Source organism: Balaenoptera physalus (genome assembly GCF_965194825.1).
Source record: "Balaenoptera physalus genome assembly, chromosome: 13".
Lineage (NCBI taxonomy): Eukaryota > Metazoa > Chordata > Mammalia > Artiodactyla > Balaenopteridae > Balaenoptera > Balaenoptera physalus.
Window position 1 is genome coordinate 101,204,531 of NC_138892.1, and position 15,810 is coordinate 101,220,340.

The window sequence follows — 15,810 nt, forward strand, 5'->3', positions numbered from 1 at the left end:
CAAACTGGGTGCTGGAGGAAGGCTCTCCATCTTTTTTAGCTTTAACCTTCGACATTTCAGAGAACACCCGCCATCCTTAAGATAAAGATCTTAGGGAAAATAATAATGCTTTTAAAAGTGAGTATGAAACAAATTATGTGTTCAAGGAGTAGGCAATAAATACAAGTAGAGAAAAAAAATACAAGTAGAAAAAAAGTGTAGGAAAAAGGGAAATAGAATCTAGAATAGATGAGGACATGGGTGAAATGGGAGTCCTTAAAACAAAATAGACCAACTGTCACAGCCAAGAGGAGTCTTGGGAGGCATAATGACTAAACGTAATGTGTTATCCTGGACGGGATTCTGGAAGAGGAAAGGAAAAGAGTTGAGCCCTCCTGCCCCGAGGCAGCCGGCAGTCGGAAAGCGGAACCTAGACGCGGGCGCCCCTGCTTCCGGCCGGCGCGCGGGAGCAGCACCAGCCACGCCCCAGAGATTGGGAGCCCGCCCCACCCGGGAGCCCGCCCCACCCCGGCTCCGGGGCTTTGGAGGCGGTGTTTTCAGCTTGGTGGCGTCCGCTCGTCGGCTCTCCGGATGGGTACCCACCCTAAGTACTTAAAACTGATGGAATTAGATATAGGAGATGCCACCCAAGTGTATATAGCATTCTTTGTTTACCAGGACCTCGTGAAGAGTAACACCGGCATAAAGTAGTTTGCCAACCCCTGGTCTAAGGAAATAGTCCATAAGCAGAAATATACAGCCAATGAATGGTACATTATGTACTCATTAAAACTTAGTAATAACTATAATGAAAGACATAAGAAAATGCTATATTAAGTTTAAAAAGCAAGATACAGGAATGTACGAATGGGTATGATCATGGCTGTAAATAACACACCAAGCATATAATAAAAAGATAAAATAAATTACTAACTATGGCAGGACAGTAAAGGAATGACTTTGTCTTTCTTCAATAGTTCAGTTTTTTTTTAATTTACATTACTTTTACAATAAAATGTTTTAAAATAAAAAAGAAAGATAAGGGAATTGCCTGGTGGTCCAGTGGTTAGGACTCTATGCTCTCACTGCCAAGGGCCCCGGTTCCATCCCTGGTGGGGGAACTAAGATCCTGTATGCCACAAAGCACCGCCCAAAAAAAAGATAAAAACTTAGAAAATATGAAGAAAGTATGGGCTTTTGTTAATGGCGGTGTATCAATATTGGTTCATTAGTAGTGACAACTGTACCATACTAATCTAAGATTTAATAATAGAGGAAATTAGGTATGGAGTATATGAGAACTTCATGTACTGGCTTCTTAATTTTTCTGTAAATCTTCTTCTAAAATAGCTTATTTTTTAAATTACCCCCAAATGAATAAAATATACCTAGAATATTATTTTATTTTTTTACTCAATATATGTTTGCTAATATCGTTCAAATAATATCAAAGGTGAGTTTTTAATGTATTTTTTTAAAGATCAAGAAATATTTATATAGGCCAAATGAGAAGAACTTTGTTAATAATGAATGCCAAATTCAACAAACCAAATATGTCAACTGCCACTTTCAACACCTAGGTGTTAACTTTGAGTTTATTCATAGGTAACATACAAAACAGCTGAATCAGTCAGGATTCTACCAGTAGTTTATACATATACATGTATTGGGTTGGCCAAAAAGTTTGTTCGAGTTTCTGTAATATCTTACAGAAAAGTCCGAACGAACTTTTTGGCCAACCTAATATATAGATATCTATTTCAAGGAATTGGCTATGTGGCTCTGTGGATCCAATAAATCCAAAATCCAGAGGGTAGTCCAGCTGGCTAGAAGCTCTCAGGTAGAAGCTGAAGCTGCAGTCCACAGGTGGAATTTCTTCTTCCGGAAAACCTCTATTTTGCTTAAGCCTTTTCAACTGATTGGATGAAGCCCACCCACATTAGTAAGGATAATGTTCTTTTACATAAAGTCAGCTAGTGGTAGATGTTAACTGCATCTACAAAATACTTTCACAGCAACACGCAGAGCAATGTTTAATTGAATAACTGGGTACTATTTTAACTAGCCAAGTTGACACACAAAATTAAGCGTCATAGCTCATCCCTTGTCAACACGGCACCCATACACATCTCCTTAAACCATATTTAACCTCCAAGTAAAGAAAATAGCAAAGTCATATTTCTACCTAACGTAACACAACTATCCTGTGTACAACCAAAAACGTGCCCTTTCCCAGTAAGAAAATACAAAGTGTGGGTGATGTTTACTCTTCTCCTTGATACACTGTATCTTAAATACCATGATGTATAGTTAATTATTATCAGACTTGCCTGGCTGTCCAGTGGTTAAGACTCCGCGCTTCCACTGCAGGGGCACGGGTTCAATCCCGAGTCGGGGGACGTTCCGCATGCTTCGCAGTGTGGCTAAAAAATAAAATAAAATAATTATTATCAATACATCTATGTTAGATGATACGGGGATCAGAGCAGGATGCAAACAAAAATATTTGCTACACACACACACATTTGTAACTGTTATGGACTGAATTATGTTCTCCTCAACCTCTCACATTGTAGCCCTAACTCACAATGTGACTATGTGTGCAGATAGGTTTTTTTTGTTTTTTGTTTTCCTTTTTTTGCCACACCGTGCAGCATACAGGATCTTAGTTCCCCGACCAGTGATGGAACCCATGCCCCCTGAAGTAGAAGCTCAGAATCTTAAACACTAGACCACCAGGGAAGTCCCCAGATAGGTCTTTTAAGGAAGTAAATAAGGTTAAATGAGATCATAAGGTAGGGCGCGAATCTAATAGGACTAATGTCCTTGTAAGAGGAAGAGATACCATGAGTGCACACACACAGAGGAAAGGCCATGTGAGGGCACACCAAGAAGGCAGCCATCTACACGCCCGAAGAGAGTTCTCACCAGAAGCCAACCTCACCAGTACCTTGATCTTGGACTTCCAGCCTCCAGAACTGTGAGAAAATGAATCTTTGTTGTCTAAGTGACCGAATCTATGGTATTCTGTTATGACAGCCCGAGCAGATTAATACAGTAACCAAAAAGGGAAGAAATACTCATGACAATTACAGTCTGTTTCTGCAACTGGTCACATGGTCACATGGTCATAAGAAGTAGGAATAAATACTACTTTCTTCCACTACGCATTCCATATTTCCTTTGCATGCCAAAAGTAGTATACAGGGGGCTTCCCTGGTGGCACAGTGGTTAAGAATCCACCTGCCAATGCAGGGGACACGGGTTCGAGCCCTGGTCCAGGAAGATCCCACATGCCGCAGAGCAACTAAGCCCGTGTGCCACACCTACTGAGCCTGCGCTCTAGAGCCTGCAAGCCACAACTACTGAGCCCGCGTGCCACAACTACTGAAGCCCGCGCGCCTGGAGCCCGTGCTCCGCAACAAGAGAAGCCACCGCAATGAGAAGCCCGTGCACCACAACGAAAAGTAGCCCCCGCTTGCCACGACTAGAGAAAGTCCACTTGCGGCAACAAAGACCCAATGCAGCCAAAAATAAATGGAAAAAAAAAAAAAAGTAGTATACAGAGATCTAATGCATACTATAGTGAATATAGACAACAATATTGTATTATAATCATCAAACTTGCTAAAATACTAGAACATATTCCCTTTGCCCTCAGCAAGCACTTCAGCTCTAGTGATTCTCTGCCTAACGGAATGACTCAAACCTTCATTCCTGGAGAAGAGTCTGGGCCAGTAATAGTCCTGTTTAGCTTGGGCTGTTGTAGTTTTCTATTGACTTTAACCACAGGGCATGACTTCTAGATCAGCAGAGCATAAGGTCTTGGTGACTGGAAGCAAAAATTTTGCTAGTGTATCAATACGATAAGAGTAGGTAATGCCACTCCCATTTCTAACCCCTGGATTTGTAAATCCTGGCTATGGGAGAAACATTACCATGTATTGGATGCGGATTTACAGCACATACAGCCCTCCTGGAGAACGACGTTGCCCCAGGCCTGAAAGGTACTGCCACCTAGCTGGCACTATAACTAAGTATTCTAAAAGCCCCCCCCTTTTTTTGGCCGCACCGCGTGGCATGTGGGATCTTAGTTCCCTAACCAGGGATCGAACCCGTGCCCCCTGCTGTAGAAGAGCAAAGTCTTGACCACTGGACCACCAGGGAAGTCCCCAGGCTGTTCCCCCTACAGTAGTAATATCAAGCCAACTACTTTAGGATGATGGGAAACATTGTGAGTTCAGTCAATTCCATAAGCCTGGGCTCACTGCAGCACTTCATTTGCAATGAAGTGAGCTCCTCAGACAGAAGCAAGGCTGTGTGGATACCATGATGGTGCATAACGCATTCTGTAAGTCCACAGACGATAGTTTTGGCAGAATCATTGCATACAAGGAAGGTAAATCCATATCCAGAGTAAGTGTCTATTCCAATAAGAACAAAGTGCTGTCTCTTCCAAAACAGAAGTGGTCCAATGTAATCAACCTGCCACCAGGTAGATGGCTGACCACCCACCCCGGGGAATGGTGCCATACTGGGGACAAAGTATTGGTCTTTGCTGCTGGCAGATGGGGCACACAGCAGTGGCTATAGCCAAGTCGGTCTTGGTGAATGGCAGTCCCTGTTGCTAAGCCCATCCATCACCTCCATCCCTGACATCAGCCTAGTCCCCACTACACCCTGTTGTCTCCTGAACGCCCTGTCTCCCCTCCAATCCAAGAGACATTTGCCAAATACCTTTGCTATTGAAATGTTGATTTTGCCATTATATAAAAATTAAGGGGAAAGTGAGTTATTTTTAACACTCAAATCTCTGTCAAGTTCTCGCTATCAAATTTTTTTCTCATACCCTGTCTGCTTGGTCCCTAAGATGTCTGAGTTTACAACCCTGTTCTACCTGTTCACTCTGGTTGATTTCACAGCTTCAATTACCACTGGAACACTATGAACACACGAATCTCTATGAGATGAGACCTCTCTCAAGAGTTTCATCGCTTATCCTAACAACATCTAGATGTATTTCAGGTACATCAGTCTAAATATACCTGGAGAACAGAATAATGCCATTTGCAACGACATGGATGGACTTAGAGGTTGTCATACTGAGTGAAGTCAGACAGAGAAAGACAAATACCATATGATATCACTTATATGTGGAATCTAAAAAAAAAAAAAAAAAGGTACAAATGAACTTATTTACAAAACAGAAATAGAGTCACAGATATAGAAAGCAAACTTACGGTTATAGGGTGTGGGGAGAGGGATAAATTGGGAGATTGGGATTGACACATACACACTACTATATATAGAATAGATAACTAATAAGGACCTACTGTATAGCACAGGGAACTCTACTCAATACTCTGTAATGGCCACTCTGGGAAAAGAATCTAAAAAAGAGTGGACATATGTATATGTATAACTGATTCACTTTGCTGTACACCTGAAACTAACACATTATAAATCAACTACACTCCAATAAAAATTCATGATAAATAAATAAATTTGTGTAATATATTCCTTAAAAAAATAAACATATCTAAAATTTAATTACTTCTCTGCTTGTAATTCAAAATTGAATGACTGGGGACTTCCCTGGTGGCACAGTGGTTAAGAATCCACCTGCCAATGCAGGGGACACAGGTTCGAGCCCTGGTCTGGGAAGACCCCACATGCCGCAGAGCAACTAAGCCTGTGTGCCACAACTACTGAGTCTGCGCTCTAGAGCCCGCGAGCCACAACTACTGAGCCTGTGTGCTGCAACTGATGAAGCCCGTGCACCTAGAGCCCGTGCTCCACAACAAGAGAAACCACGGCAATAAGAAGCCCGCGCACCGCATCAAAGAGTAGCCCCCGCTCGCCGCAACTAGGGAAAACCCACGCGCAGCAATGAAGACCCAACGCAGCCAAAAATAAATAAATAATAAATAAATAAATACATTTATTAAAAAAATAAAAGAATAATATCCAAACTCTTTAACATGACATGGGCTTGTATAACCTCACTCTTATCGCTATACTAATTGTAGCATCACCTCTGTCCATACTTGCACCAAACTCTGCATAGTCCCCAGCAGATGTCAGGCTTTTTCATGCTTGCTGCCTTTTCTCTTACTCCCTGCTCACCTACCAAGCTTGAATTCAAGTACCATTTTTATGATATTCTGAACTCTTTTCCCTCCAAGAGACGTCCCTCCTTTGTACTCCTGCCTGTCTCACACGTATTTATACCACAGTTCCAGTAACACTTTAATGCAGTAACACTTTAATCCAGTTTAATCCAGTAACACTTTAATACACTCATTTGTCTGCATGGCTTCTTCATATTACACTATAAAAACTTTGGTACTGGGAAGCATGCATAATCTATTTCTTTCTTCCAGCATCTGACACTTCAGAGGTGCTTCATAAGTATTTGTTGAGTGAATGAATTCATGGATTTCCCAAAATATAGCATACATAGAGAAAATAATAATAGCTAACATTTACTGAGCACTTACAACATGCCATGTACCTGTCGGGAAATTTCCCCCTCTAACCATCTTGAGTTCTCGTGGCTGGACTAAAAATTCTTTTTATTTTAGAAAAAGAAAGAAATCTTAATAGTGAGCATGGAGGCCTCAAAGAAATAGGACGTAAGAAGTGGCCAAAGCAAGCAGGTTTTATACTTTTTTAAACAAAGAAACAATAGATTTGTGAAGAATTGACAGGACCAAGAAACTCAGACTTTGGGAGTTAATTAGTGAAAAATCTAAACAGAGTTTGGAATTGGGGTAGTAAATTAAAGAAGTAACAACTTTGGGGGTGGTGGTGGTGTGATGAATTGGGAGATTGGGATTGACATATATACACTAATATGTATAATATGGATAACTAATAAGAACCTGCTGTATAAAAAAATTAATTAAATTAAATTAAAAAATTAAAAAAAAAAAAAAAGAAGTAACAAGGTTTGCTTACACCGGCTTCTTGGTCAGAATTCCGTATTTCTGAGGATGACGGTGGACTTCTACCTGCATTTGTGGGGAGTGCACCTTTCACATGAGAGATTTATTTCTTGCTTTCAGGGAGACAGAGGGGAGGGTCAGAGTGTCCTTCTTGCATTGATCGTGTCTTAAGTAACTTTAATTCAAAATAATCAATATGCCATTGAGGCACATTTTGGGGCAGCCCACCCTGGGCCCCAACATGCCTTTCTGATGAGTTGGTATGTATTATGTCATTTATTTTTTATGTACATGAAAGAAACTGAGGCATAGAAATGTGAAACTACTGGTTACATAACCAGTAGGTGGAAAGGGGATTCAAATTCAGGCTGTGTGAGTCCATGTCTGAAACACAAAAGAATCTGACAAAGGTCTAAGGAACTTGGATTTGGAGATTCCTGGGCCTCTAACAAAAATGCAAGCTGGCCCACTGGGGTGCAGGAAATGCCTTCTCTCTTCATCTGGGTGGCTGTTACTTGAGTTCTATGCGTCAGTAAAAAGTCATTATGCTGTACAACTTGAGATTTGGTCACTTCACTTTACATTATTTCTCAATCGGAAATTAAAAATGAATGTTACCATATGATATCGTTTATATGTGGCATCTAAAAAAATGACACAAATGAACTCATTTACAAAACAGAAACAGACCCACAGACAGAAAACAAACTTATGGTTACCAAACAGGACAGCAGGGGCGTGGGAAGATAAATTAAGAGTTTGGGATTAACATATACACAGTACTATATACAAAATAGATAAACAACAAGGACCTACTGTATAGCATAGGGAACTATACTCAATATCTTGTAATAACCTATAATGGAAGAGAACCTGAAAAAGAATATATATAGAAATATGTGTAACTGAATCATTTTGCTGTACACCTGAAACTAACACAACATAGTAAATTAACTACATGTCAATAAAAAATGGTTAAAAAAAGAACACTTCCTTAAATTTGAATTCCTTTTTCAACATCCTGCTATTTGCCCTAGATTTGACTTCTCTCTTTAGGTGCACTTATTTACTCCCGGGAGGCAGGAACCTCTTGTTCCCTCTTCCTCTCACCTCTTGATAATATTGGAGTACTCTGGTGTCCTGAAATATTCTAAGTACAATATTTAGATGCAGTATTGTTAGGGTTAACAGCTTTATTTCATCCCAACACCAGTGAACTAGAGGAACAGCTAAGGTGCTGGATTGTTTCCCTTATTCCACCCCCACCAGCACCACCAGCACCACCACCATCACCACCATCACCATCACCCTCCTCAAACTCCTCCACAATCGCCTACTTTTTAAACTTCTCCTTCCTCATTCTCTAACACCTACTGAGAAACTGGGAAGCTTATTCTCTTCTGGGCCAATAATATCACCTGGTTCCAGAGCAACTGTATACATTTGCTTAACTTTGGTAGACATTCCTAGAGGGTCCTCCCTTCCCTGGGGGCTAGACCTTACAGGGGTGAAAAAAAATCCATTTTTACTTGGGGTCAAGGATCCCCTGAGGGTAGGGTGGGGAAGGGAGTTATGCTGTGGTGTCAATAGTGTTGCACAGGGTCAGGATTCTGACAATTTGATTTGATGGTTTCCCCTTTGGAACTCATCACTAGGAGACGTTAGAATTTGGGACACAGAATAATTTAGTCCTTGCATATCAAAAGCCTTTAGTTAGAGTAAGATCTGACGAATCCAAATCAGAACGACAAGGAAGAAATTTGTTTTGTTTTTTGAGAGTTCTTGTAATTTTCCAATTTTCTGAATATCAGTGTTTTAGCCACTGGAGCTGATTTATTAACTTAATAAATATGCATTGAGATTTTTTTCCCTACTGCCAAGCATTGTATTCTAAACCAGTGCTCCTCAAATTTTAGGGCACACAAGAATCAGAGATTCTTAAAAGACAGATTCCTGGGCTCCACTCCCAGATTCTGATTCAGTAAATCTGGGGTAGCACCCAGCCCAAGAATTTGCATTTCTGACAAGCTCCCAGATGACACTGATGTGGTCAGAAAGCGGGACCATTCTTTGACTAGCATTGCACTAGTTTATAGTAACAAACCAGGCTCTCAAGGAGTTATTATTCCAGCCAGAATCCAAATACAAAAAAACTATCACTAAAGCGCAAAGTGACAGCTGCCGTGGGAGGAGTTCGGTACAGAAGAGAAGCACCTAAGTCACTGAAGGGAGACTATAGCAGGTGACACCTGATCTGAGTCTTGCAAGACTAAAAATGAACCAACCAAAGAGAGGGGGAAAAAGCATTCAGGACAGAAGGGTTTGCTTGGGTCGAGCAACTTGCCAAAGCTTGAAATTGGCTTGAGAGGCAGGCAGAGAACAGGCTGTGAGCTTACTTAGAGAAGACTTAGGCAGAGGGATAATACGGTTGAACTGAAGGCCAATCATTCTGGAGCACAGTGGGTGCTCCGGAGTTAACCTGTGGACGGGTAACTGGAGGTCTGCAGAGGTCTGGGCAACAGATGATGCCTGAATGAGGGTAAAGGGGGTGATACAGAACATCCAGGGGACAGACTGGTGAAGTGTTAGGAAATGAAATGATCATGACAGAGTTATTCTTAACTACATGAAGGTTCAGACGTTGGAAAAAGGAGTCAACGATGTGTCACATATTTTCCTGTTAGTTGAATCTTTTATGATAGTGTCTCACATATTTTCCTGTTAAGTGAATCTTTTATTGGACTTCCAAACTTGTACTCATGGCAAGGTCACTGAAACAAAATTGGACATGAGTAATTTACTTAAGCGGGATGATAGATACATTTTGAGGGTTTATCACATTGTCTACTAGGTAAGAAGCTTCTTTTGGGGGAAAAGAAAAGGTGTGTTTGTGCTCTTATAACAGGCGAAGTAAGTGGAGAATATACTGCGTAATTCCATTTGTAATCTCTAAACCAGCAGTTTTGGTGGTTGTATGGTTCATTTTTACAACACAAGTAATTCAAGAGTAATCTCCCAGAGGAGCCAGAAGGATTATTTGTTGCAAATTAAAAGTCAGCTCTTTTCCATGAGTTACAAGGTCATTGAATTCAGTTTAGGGAACCTGAGGCAAAGAGCATTGTTGTTTTTTAAGGGTTATTTTGAATATCACATTGAAGTGCAATTTAATATTTAAATGTTAGGAAATGGCTCCTACCCTCTATTTACTTACAAAGTCCTAGATCTTTTTAAACCCATTCCTTCATCAACAAACAATGATCAAGAGCATCTACTATTGCCTATTACTGTTCTATTAACAGTCCTTCTCAAACAACAGCTTGCCAAAGATTCACCTGGAGAACTTTTTAAACAAAGATTCCTAGTCACCCCTACCAGAGATTCCTATTCAGCAATTCTGAGGTAAAGCGCATCCGTTTATGTCCCTAACAACTCCCAAGAGATGCTGATGATGCTGGCCTATGGACCACACTCTTCTAGGGCTGGAAATACTATACTAAAAAAAAAACCAGACAAAAATTTAAATAACTGAGACTCTGGGTGGGCTCACGCCAAGGAGTACTTCCCAGAACTTCTGCTGCCAGTGTCCTTGTCCCCACGGTGAGCCACAGCCTCCCCCGGCCTCTGCAGGAGACCCTCCTCCAACACTAGCAGGGGACATGGGTTCGAGTCCTGGTCCGGGAAGATCTCACATGCCACAGAGCAGCTAAGCCCGTGCACCACAACTGCTGAGCCTCTGCTCTAGAGCCTGCATGCCACAACTACTGAAGCCCGCGCATCTAGAGCCCGTGCTTCGCAACAAGAGAAGCCACCACAATGAGAAGCCCACGCACCACAACGAAGAGTAGCCCCCGCTCACTGCAACTAAGAAAGCTGCGCGCGCAGCAATGAAGACCCAACGCAGCCAAAAATTAAATAAATAAATAAATAAATAATATCTTAAAAAAAAAAAAATACTGTCTCGACCACTGAGTGGAAAAAGGATGGCTCTTGACCATTGTAATTTTGCTTTGTTTTGCTTTATTGTAGCCTGAATTAGGTGACTTGGATACCTGGCAGGAAAATACCAATGCGTGGGAAGAAGAAGATGCGGCCTGGCTAGCCAAAGAAGTTCTGAGGCAGCAGAAGACAGCAGACAGAGAAAAGAGAGCAGCAGAACAACAAAGGAAGAAAATGGAAAAGGAAGCACAGCGGCTAATGAAGAAGGAACAAAACAAAATTGGTGTGAAACTTTCATAACAAAATGTCCTTCAGATGCATAGTGCCAGTGGGAGAAATGTGAGCTCCACAACCCAAGCAACATTTGTATGGAGCTAAGAGTATTTTCAGAATGCAAATACACTGCTTGATTTTAATGCATTCATCAGGCCATACAAGACACCAGGATTCTCTCTAAGTCCCTTGAACTCTTGGTGATTGAGATTCAAAGAACAAAAAAGACTTGTGAGACAATATTTTCTTCAACTTGTTCCAACTGTAAGACAATTGTTTGCTGTAGAGAAATTATTACAAATGGAATATATCAGTACCTCTTCAAGCTAGTGTTTCTAGCTAATTAAATGGGTGTAAATTTTATGGTGGGAAAGAACTCTGCTGCCTGTAATGCTTTCCTTCAATGTGCATAATGATAAAATAAATCATTTTAAATATTAAAAATAAAAATTTAAATAACTGCCCTCACAGAATTTATATTTTAGTGGTAGTGGGAAATAGATGATGACAGATAGATAGAAGATAGATAGATAGATAGATAGATAGATAGATAGATAGATAGATAGAAAGAATATACATTATGCAAGATGATAAGTACTATGAAGAAAAGTCAAGTGGAGGATAGGGAGGGGGAGACATAACTGAGAAGGGAACATTAAAGATTTAAAGGAAGGGCGAGATCAAGCTCGTTATAATTCTGGGGGAGGGACTGATCACGGGCAAAAGCCCTGATTCTGGAGGTTTCCTGGTTTGTTCCAGTATCAGGAGAGGGAGGCCAGTTTCATGAGGATGAGGGAGAACACAAGGACACAAGACAGAGGTCAAGTACAAGGCCAGAAGAGGGCTTCTGTAATTCAGTATATTGACTTGTTACTCTGAATGTGAGAAAACTAAAGGAGGACTGTGGGCAAAGGAATAGCTTCCTGTGACATGTCTTTAAAAAAAAAAATCATTCAGGCCAATACGTGGAGACTAGATTATAGCCTGAAGGCTAGGGTGCAAACAGGAAGACTAGTTGGGAGGCTATTGGAATAATCCAAGCGATAGATGGTGGTTTGGGGAGGGCTGTAGCCTTGGAGATTCTTAGAAAAGGTCAAGTGCAGCTGGGGCTAGCACACATGCCACTGTGAGCTTACTCTTTTGCCAGAGGACGCAGGCAATTCAAGCCCCCAGCTCCCCTGTGACACAGGCAATAACAAAATAAACGCATGTTCTTTATAAGAAATAACCATTTCTCGCTACTCTGCTGATTTTCTATGCCCTAGTCCATGTGACGATCAAAAACTCTCTCAAACAGAGGAAAAAGGAAACAGGGGGAGAAAAAAAAATTAAAAGAAAGAAGCAATTAGATTCTTCCATATTTTGATGGCATTAGTCAACAAAGAAGCCTCTAGGATTTTGCCCTGAGTGACTAGAAGGATGGAATTGTCATACACGGAGATGGAGAAGACCAGCGGCGGAGGCTGTGTAGAGAGAAACACTGAGAGTTTGGTTTGGGAAATATTAATTTTGTGATGCCTACTAGAAATTCAAGTGGAGATGTTAAGTAGGCAGTTGGATAGATAGAGACTTGAGTTTGGGAAATAGGTCTGGGGTAAAGACATACACGTGAAAGACAAAAGCCTATATTGATAGATGGTATTTAAAGTCATAAGATAGAATTCCCTGGCGGTCCAGTCCTCAGGACTCCGTGCTTTCACTGCCGAGGGCAAGGGTTCAGTCCCTGGTCAGGGAACTAAGATCCTGCAAGCCTCGTGGCCAAATAAAATAAAATAAAATAAAGTCATAAGATAGGCTAAGATCACCAAGGTATTGAGTATAGGTAGAGGTTTGAGAACTAAACTTGGGTACACTCTAATTTTTAGATATAGGGGTGAGGAAGAACCAGAAAGGAGACAGAGAACCACCAGGTTAGTAAAAGGAACACCAGGAAAGTGTAAACTAATGAGAGGAAGAGATTTAATTCAAAACTTAGTTTTTTGGGTTTTCTTTTTTTTTTTACTATTCCTGTGGTCACTTTTTACCTCTTAGGCCTCTCAACTCTAATTTCCAAGGACTTATTAAACATCTCCATCTGTATTTATTTATTTATTAAAAGCACAAAGCTCAAACATACTACATATCAGACACTGGGCTAGATGCTAATTAACGTGGCTACAACACAGACACAACAGTGCATTATATACAGCAAGAGCTCACTATAGATGAGTTCTGTCGTTTTCTCTCACAATTCCTTCCACTGCACCCTGCCTTCGAGCCATGTTAAGTGACAGTATTGAAACCCATCATTTTCTCTAATGCCTTTGCCCAAATTGTTCATTTTCTGGAATTCCCTTTCTTATCCTCTCAACATTTTTCTATCTAAGCTCAACGTAAGATCCTCCAAGAAGTCCTCCCTGGCTCCCTTCCCCTACTCCCATCTTCCTTGTTTATTCTCCCTTAGCATCTCTTGTATACCTCCTGGCATTGTTTGTTTGTTTGTTTGGTTGGTTTTCAATACTTATCGCACAGCATTGTAATTGTCTTTTTGGTCTATTTTGACTACTCTACGAAACTGTTAGCTCCTCAGAAGTAGAGATGACATTTATTTATTTTTTTTCTCTCAGGCACATGCTAGGCACTCTTTTACTATTAGTTGAACCAGCGACAAATAAATATTTCCTGGCCCATCAATGTTTGTTATATCACTAAAATATATACACACATGTGTATATGTATATCGACAAGAAACTGTTACTTATAGAATGGGTTTATTAGGTAGACTGAAACAATGTAAAGAAGGGAGAAATAGGAGCAGAAACTTACACAAGAATTAAGCAAAAAGAAAACAAGTGAATGCCTACCAGTCTGGGCATACTCAGGTAAACTCAAGTGGATAATGGGGTGAAGAGTAAAAGCAATGATCCATCAATAATAAATTCAATAATTCCACCAGTAATAAATCAACAATACATTTTATAATTCCACATGTTTGATGTATACCCCATGCCTGAGAATTGAGGGGCGGTGAAAGTCTGTGTTGATACTGGTGATGATTGCTAAGTCCCCCTTATCCTTGACAAATGCAGAGTTAGCAGGGCCCGCTCTCTTAAAAGACTGTGTGGCCCAAAGTGCATTTCTTATCCATAAATAAAGAGTAAATCATATCTGTAAAATGTTTCTCCTCTCTCATATTCAGCTTTTTTTTTTTCCTTTTTCTCAGATGCTGCTCTTAGAACAATAAAAGTTACAATCCTGACTTCACTGAATCACTTTTTGCAGTTGAGGCTCTGGACCCGAGCCCCCTATAACACAGCCCTCCTCCACCCACCCAGCGCACCCCAACAAACCCAGGGTCTCTGACAGCTTCCGAGGCATTCTCAGCCTTATTCAAATTGCTTTCCTGGACAAAGAATGCAGTAAGCCTGCCTTCCAGCCACCAGCCCCCTGCCCTTTGGTCTTTCTCTCCGGAGGCTCTTACCTTAGATACAATGGGGCCCAGGTAGGGGGATGGGGTGAATTCGTCTCAGGCTTTCATGCAAAGACTCCCATCAGCAAAGAACAAAACTTCCCATACCTGCAGTTTAGAGAGCTGCAGGCAAACCAAAGTATTTGGTGTCCTTGACTGCCCCCGTTTACCAAACAGTGCTGATTGAGAGCCAGGAAATCTAGTTTCCCTCCTTTTAAATTTATTTTCCCCATTTTATTGAGATGTAATTGACATACAATGTTGTATTAGTTCAAAGTGTACAACGTAATCATTTGATATATATATATGTGTGCTGCAAAATCATCACCACAATCAGTTTATTTAACATCCACCACCTCACATTCTCACATTCCTTTTTTTTTTTTTTTTCTTTTTTGGCCACGCAGCGCAGCACGGCGTGAGGGATCTTAGTTCCCGGACCAGGGATGGAACCCGTACCCCCTGCAGTGGGAGCACGGAGTCTTAACCACTGGACCACCAGGGAAGTCCCTCACATTCCCTTTTTTAAAAAAATCATATTCTATTTCTAATGAGACAGAGGCTATCTGCCTGAAGCACAATGTATTCCACCCACCCTCTCCTTGACTCCCCTCTTCCAAACTCTTTTTCCCCTCCAGAATGGTGGTCTGAGAAGACAAAGAAAAGATTACATAGAATTTCATCCCCTTGTGTGGACCTGGCAATACTCCTGAGCTTGCAAGGTGGCATCTTTGAATTGTGAGCAAAAATCAGCTTACGTGGGAGCAAAGCCCGCAGGTGGAGACCAGAGCAGCAGAGTGCACGGGAGGATTAGTCAAGAATTGTATCTTAGGAAAATATATAATTGGAATTTGCTAAGGGTTTACTTTTGGGGATAGGAGATTGGGAAAGAAGAAAAAAAATCTTAGAATTCCTGAATGTTGAATTTGGGAATGGGGAGGAAAATTGAAAACCGTAGATTGTTATACTTTTGTCCATAAATATGTTAGTGCTGGAACCCAATATTAAAAACTGTTCCTTTGGAAAACAAACCAAAAAAAAAAAAGAAGAAGAAGACGAGAATGAGGATGGAGTGGGGTTGAAGGGCCTGACAGGATTGCCAAGCCAGAGAAGGAAAAGCTAATTAAAGAAAGAGCCAGAGGGGAAAAAAGACAAGAAGATGATTGCTTGGGAAGGAGGAACAGACAGGAGGGCAAACACTGGTTCTAAAATGAACCTATCACATTT

At 41.0% G+C, this 15,810-nt stretch overlaps 1 protein-coding gene across 1 annotated transcript in view; it reads right to left on the reverse strand.

Moving 5' to 3' along the window:
- The window catches only part of GDF3 (growth differentiation factor 3), a 148,831-nt gene that overhangs the window by 97,801 nt on the left and 35,220 nt on the right, over positions 1-15,810 (reverse strand). The window contains exon 2 of the mRNA XM_082420302.1: positions 2,310-2,402. Within this exon, the coding sequence (XP_082276428.1) occupies positions 2,310-2,388 (79 nt within the window). The 5' untranslated portion in view covers positions 2,389-2,402. The remainder of the gene's footprint in view (positions 1-2,309; positions 2,403-15,810) is intronic.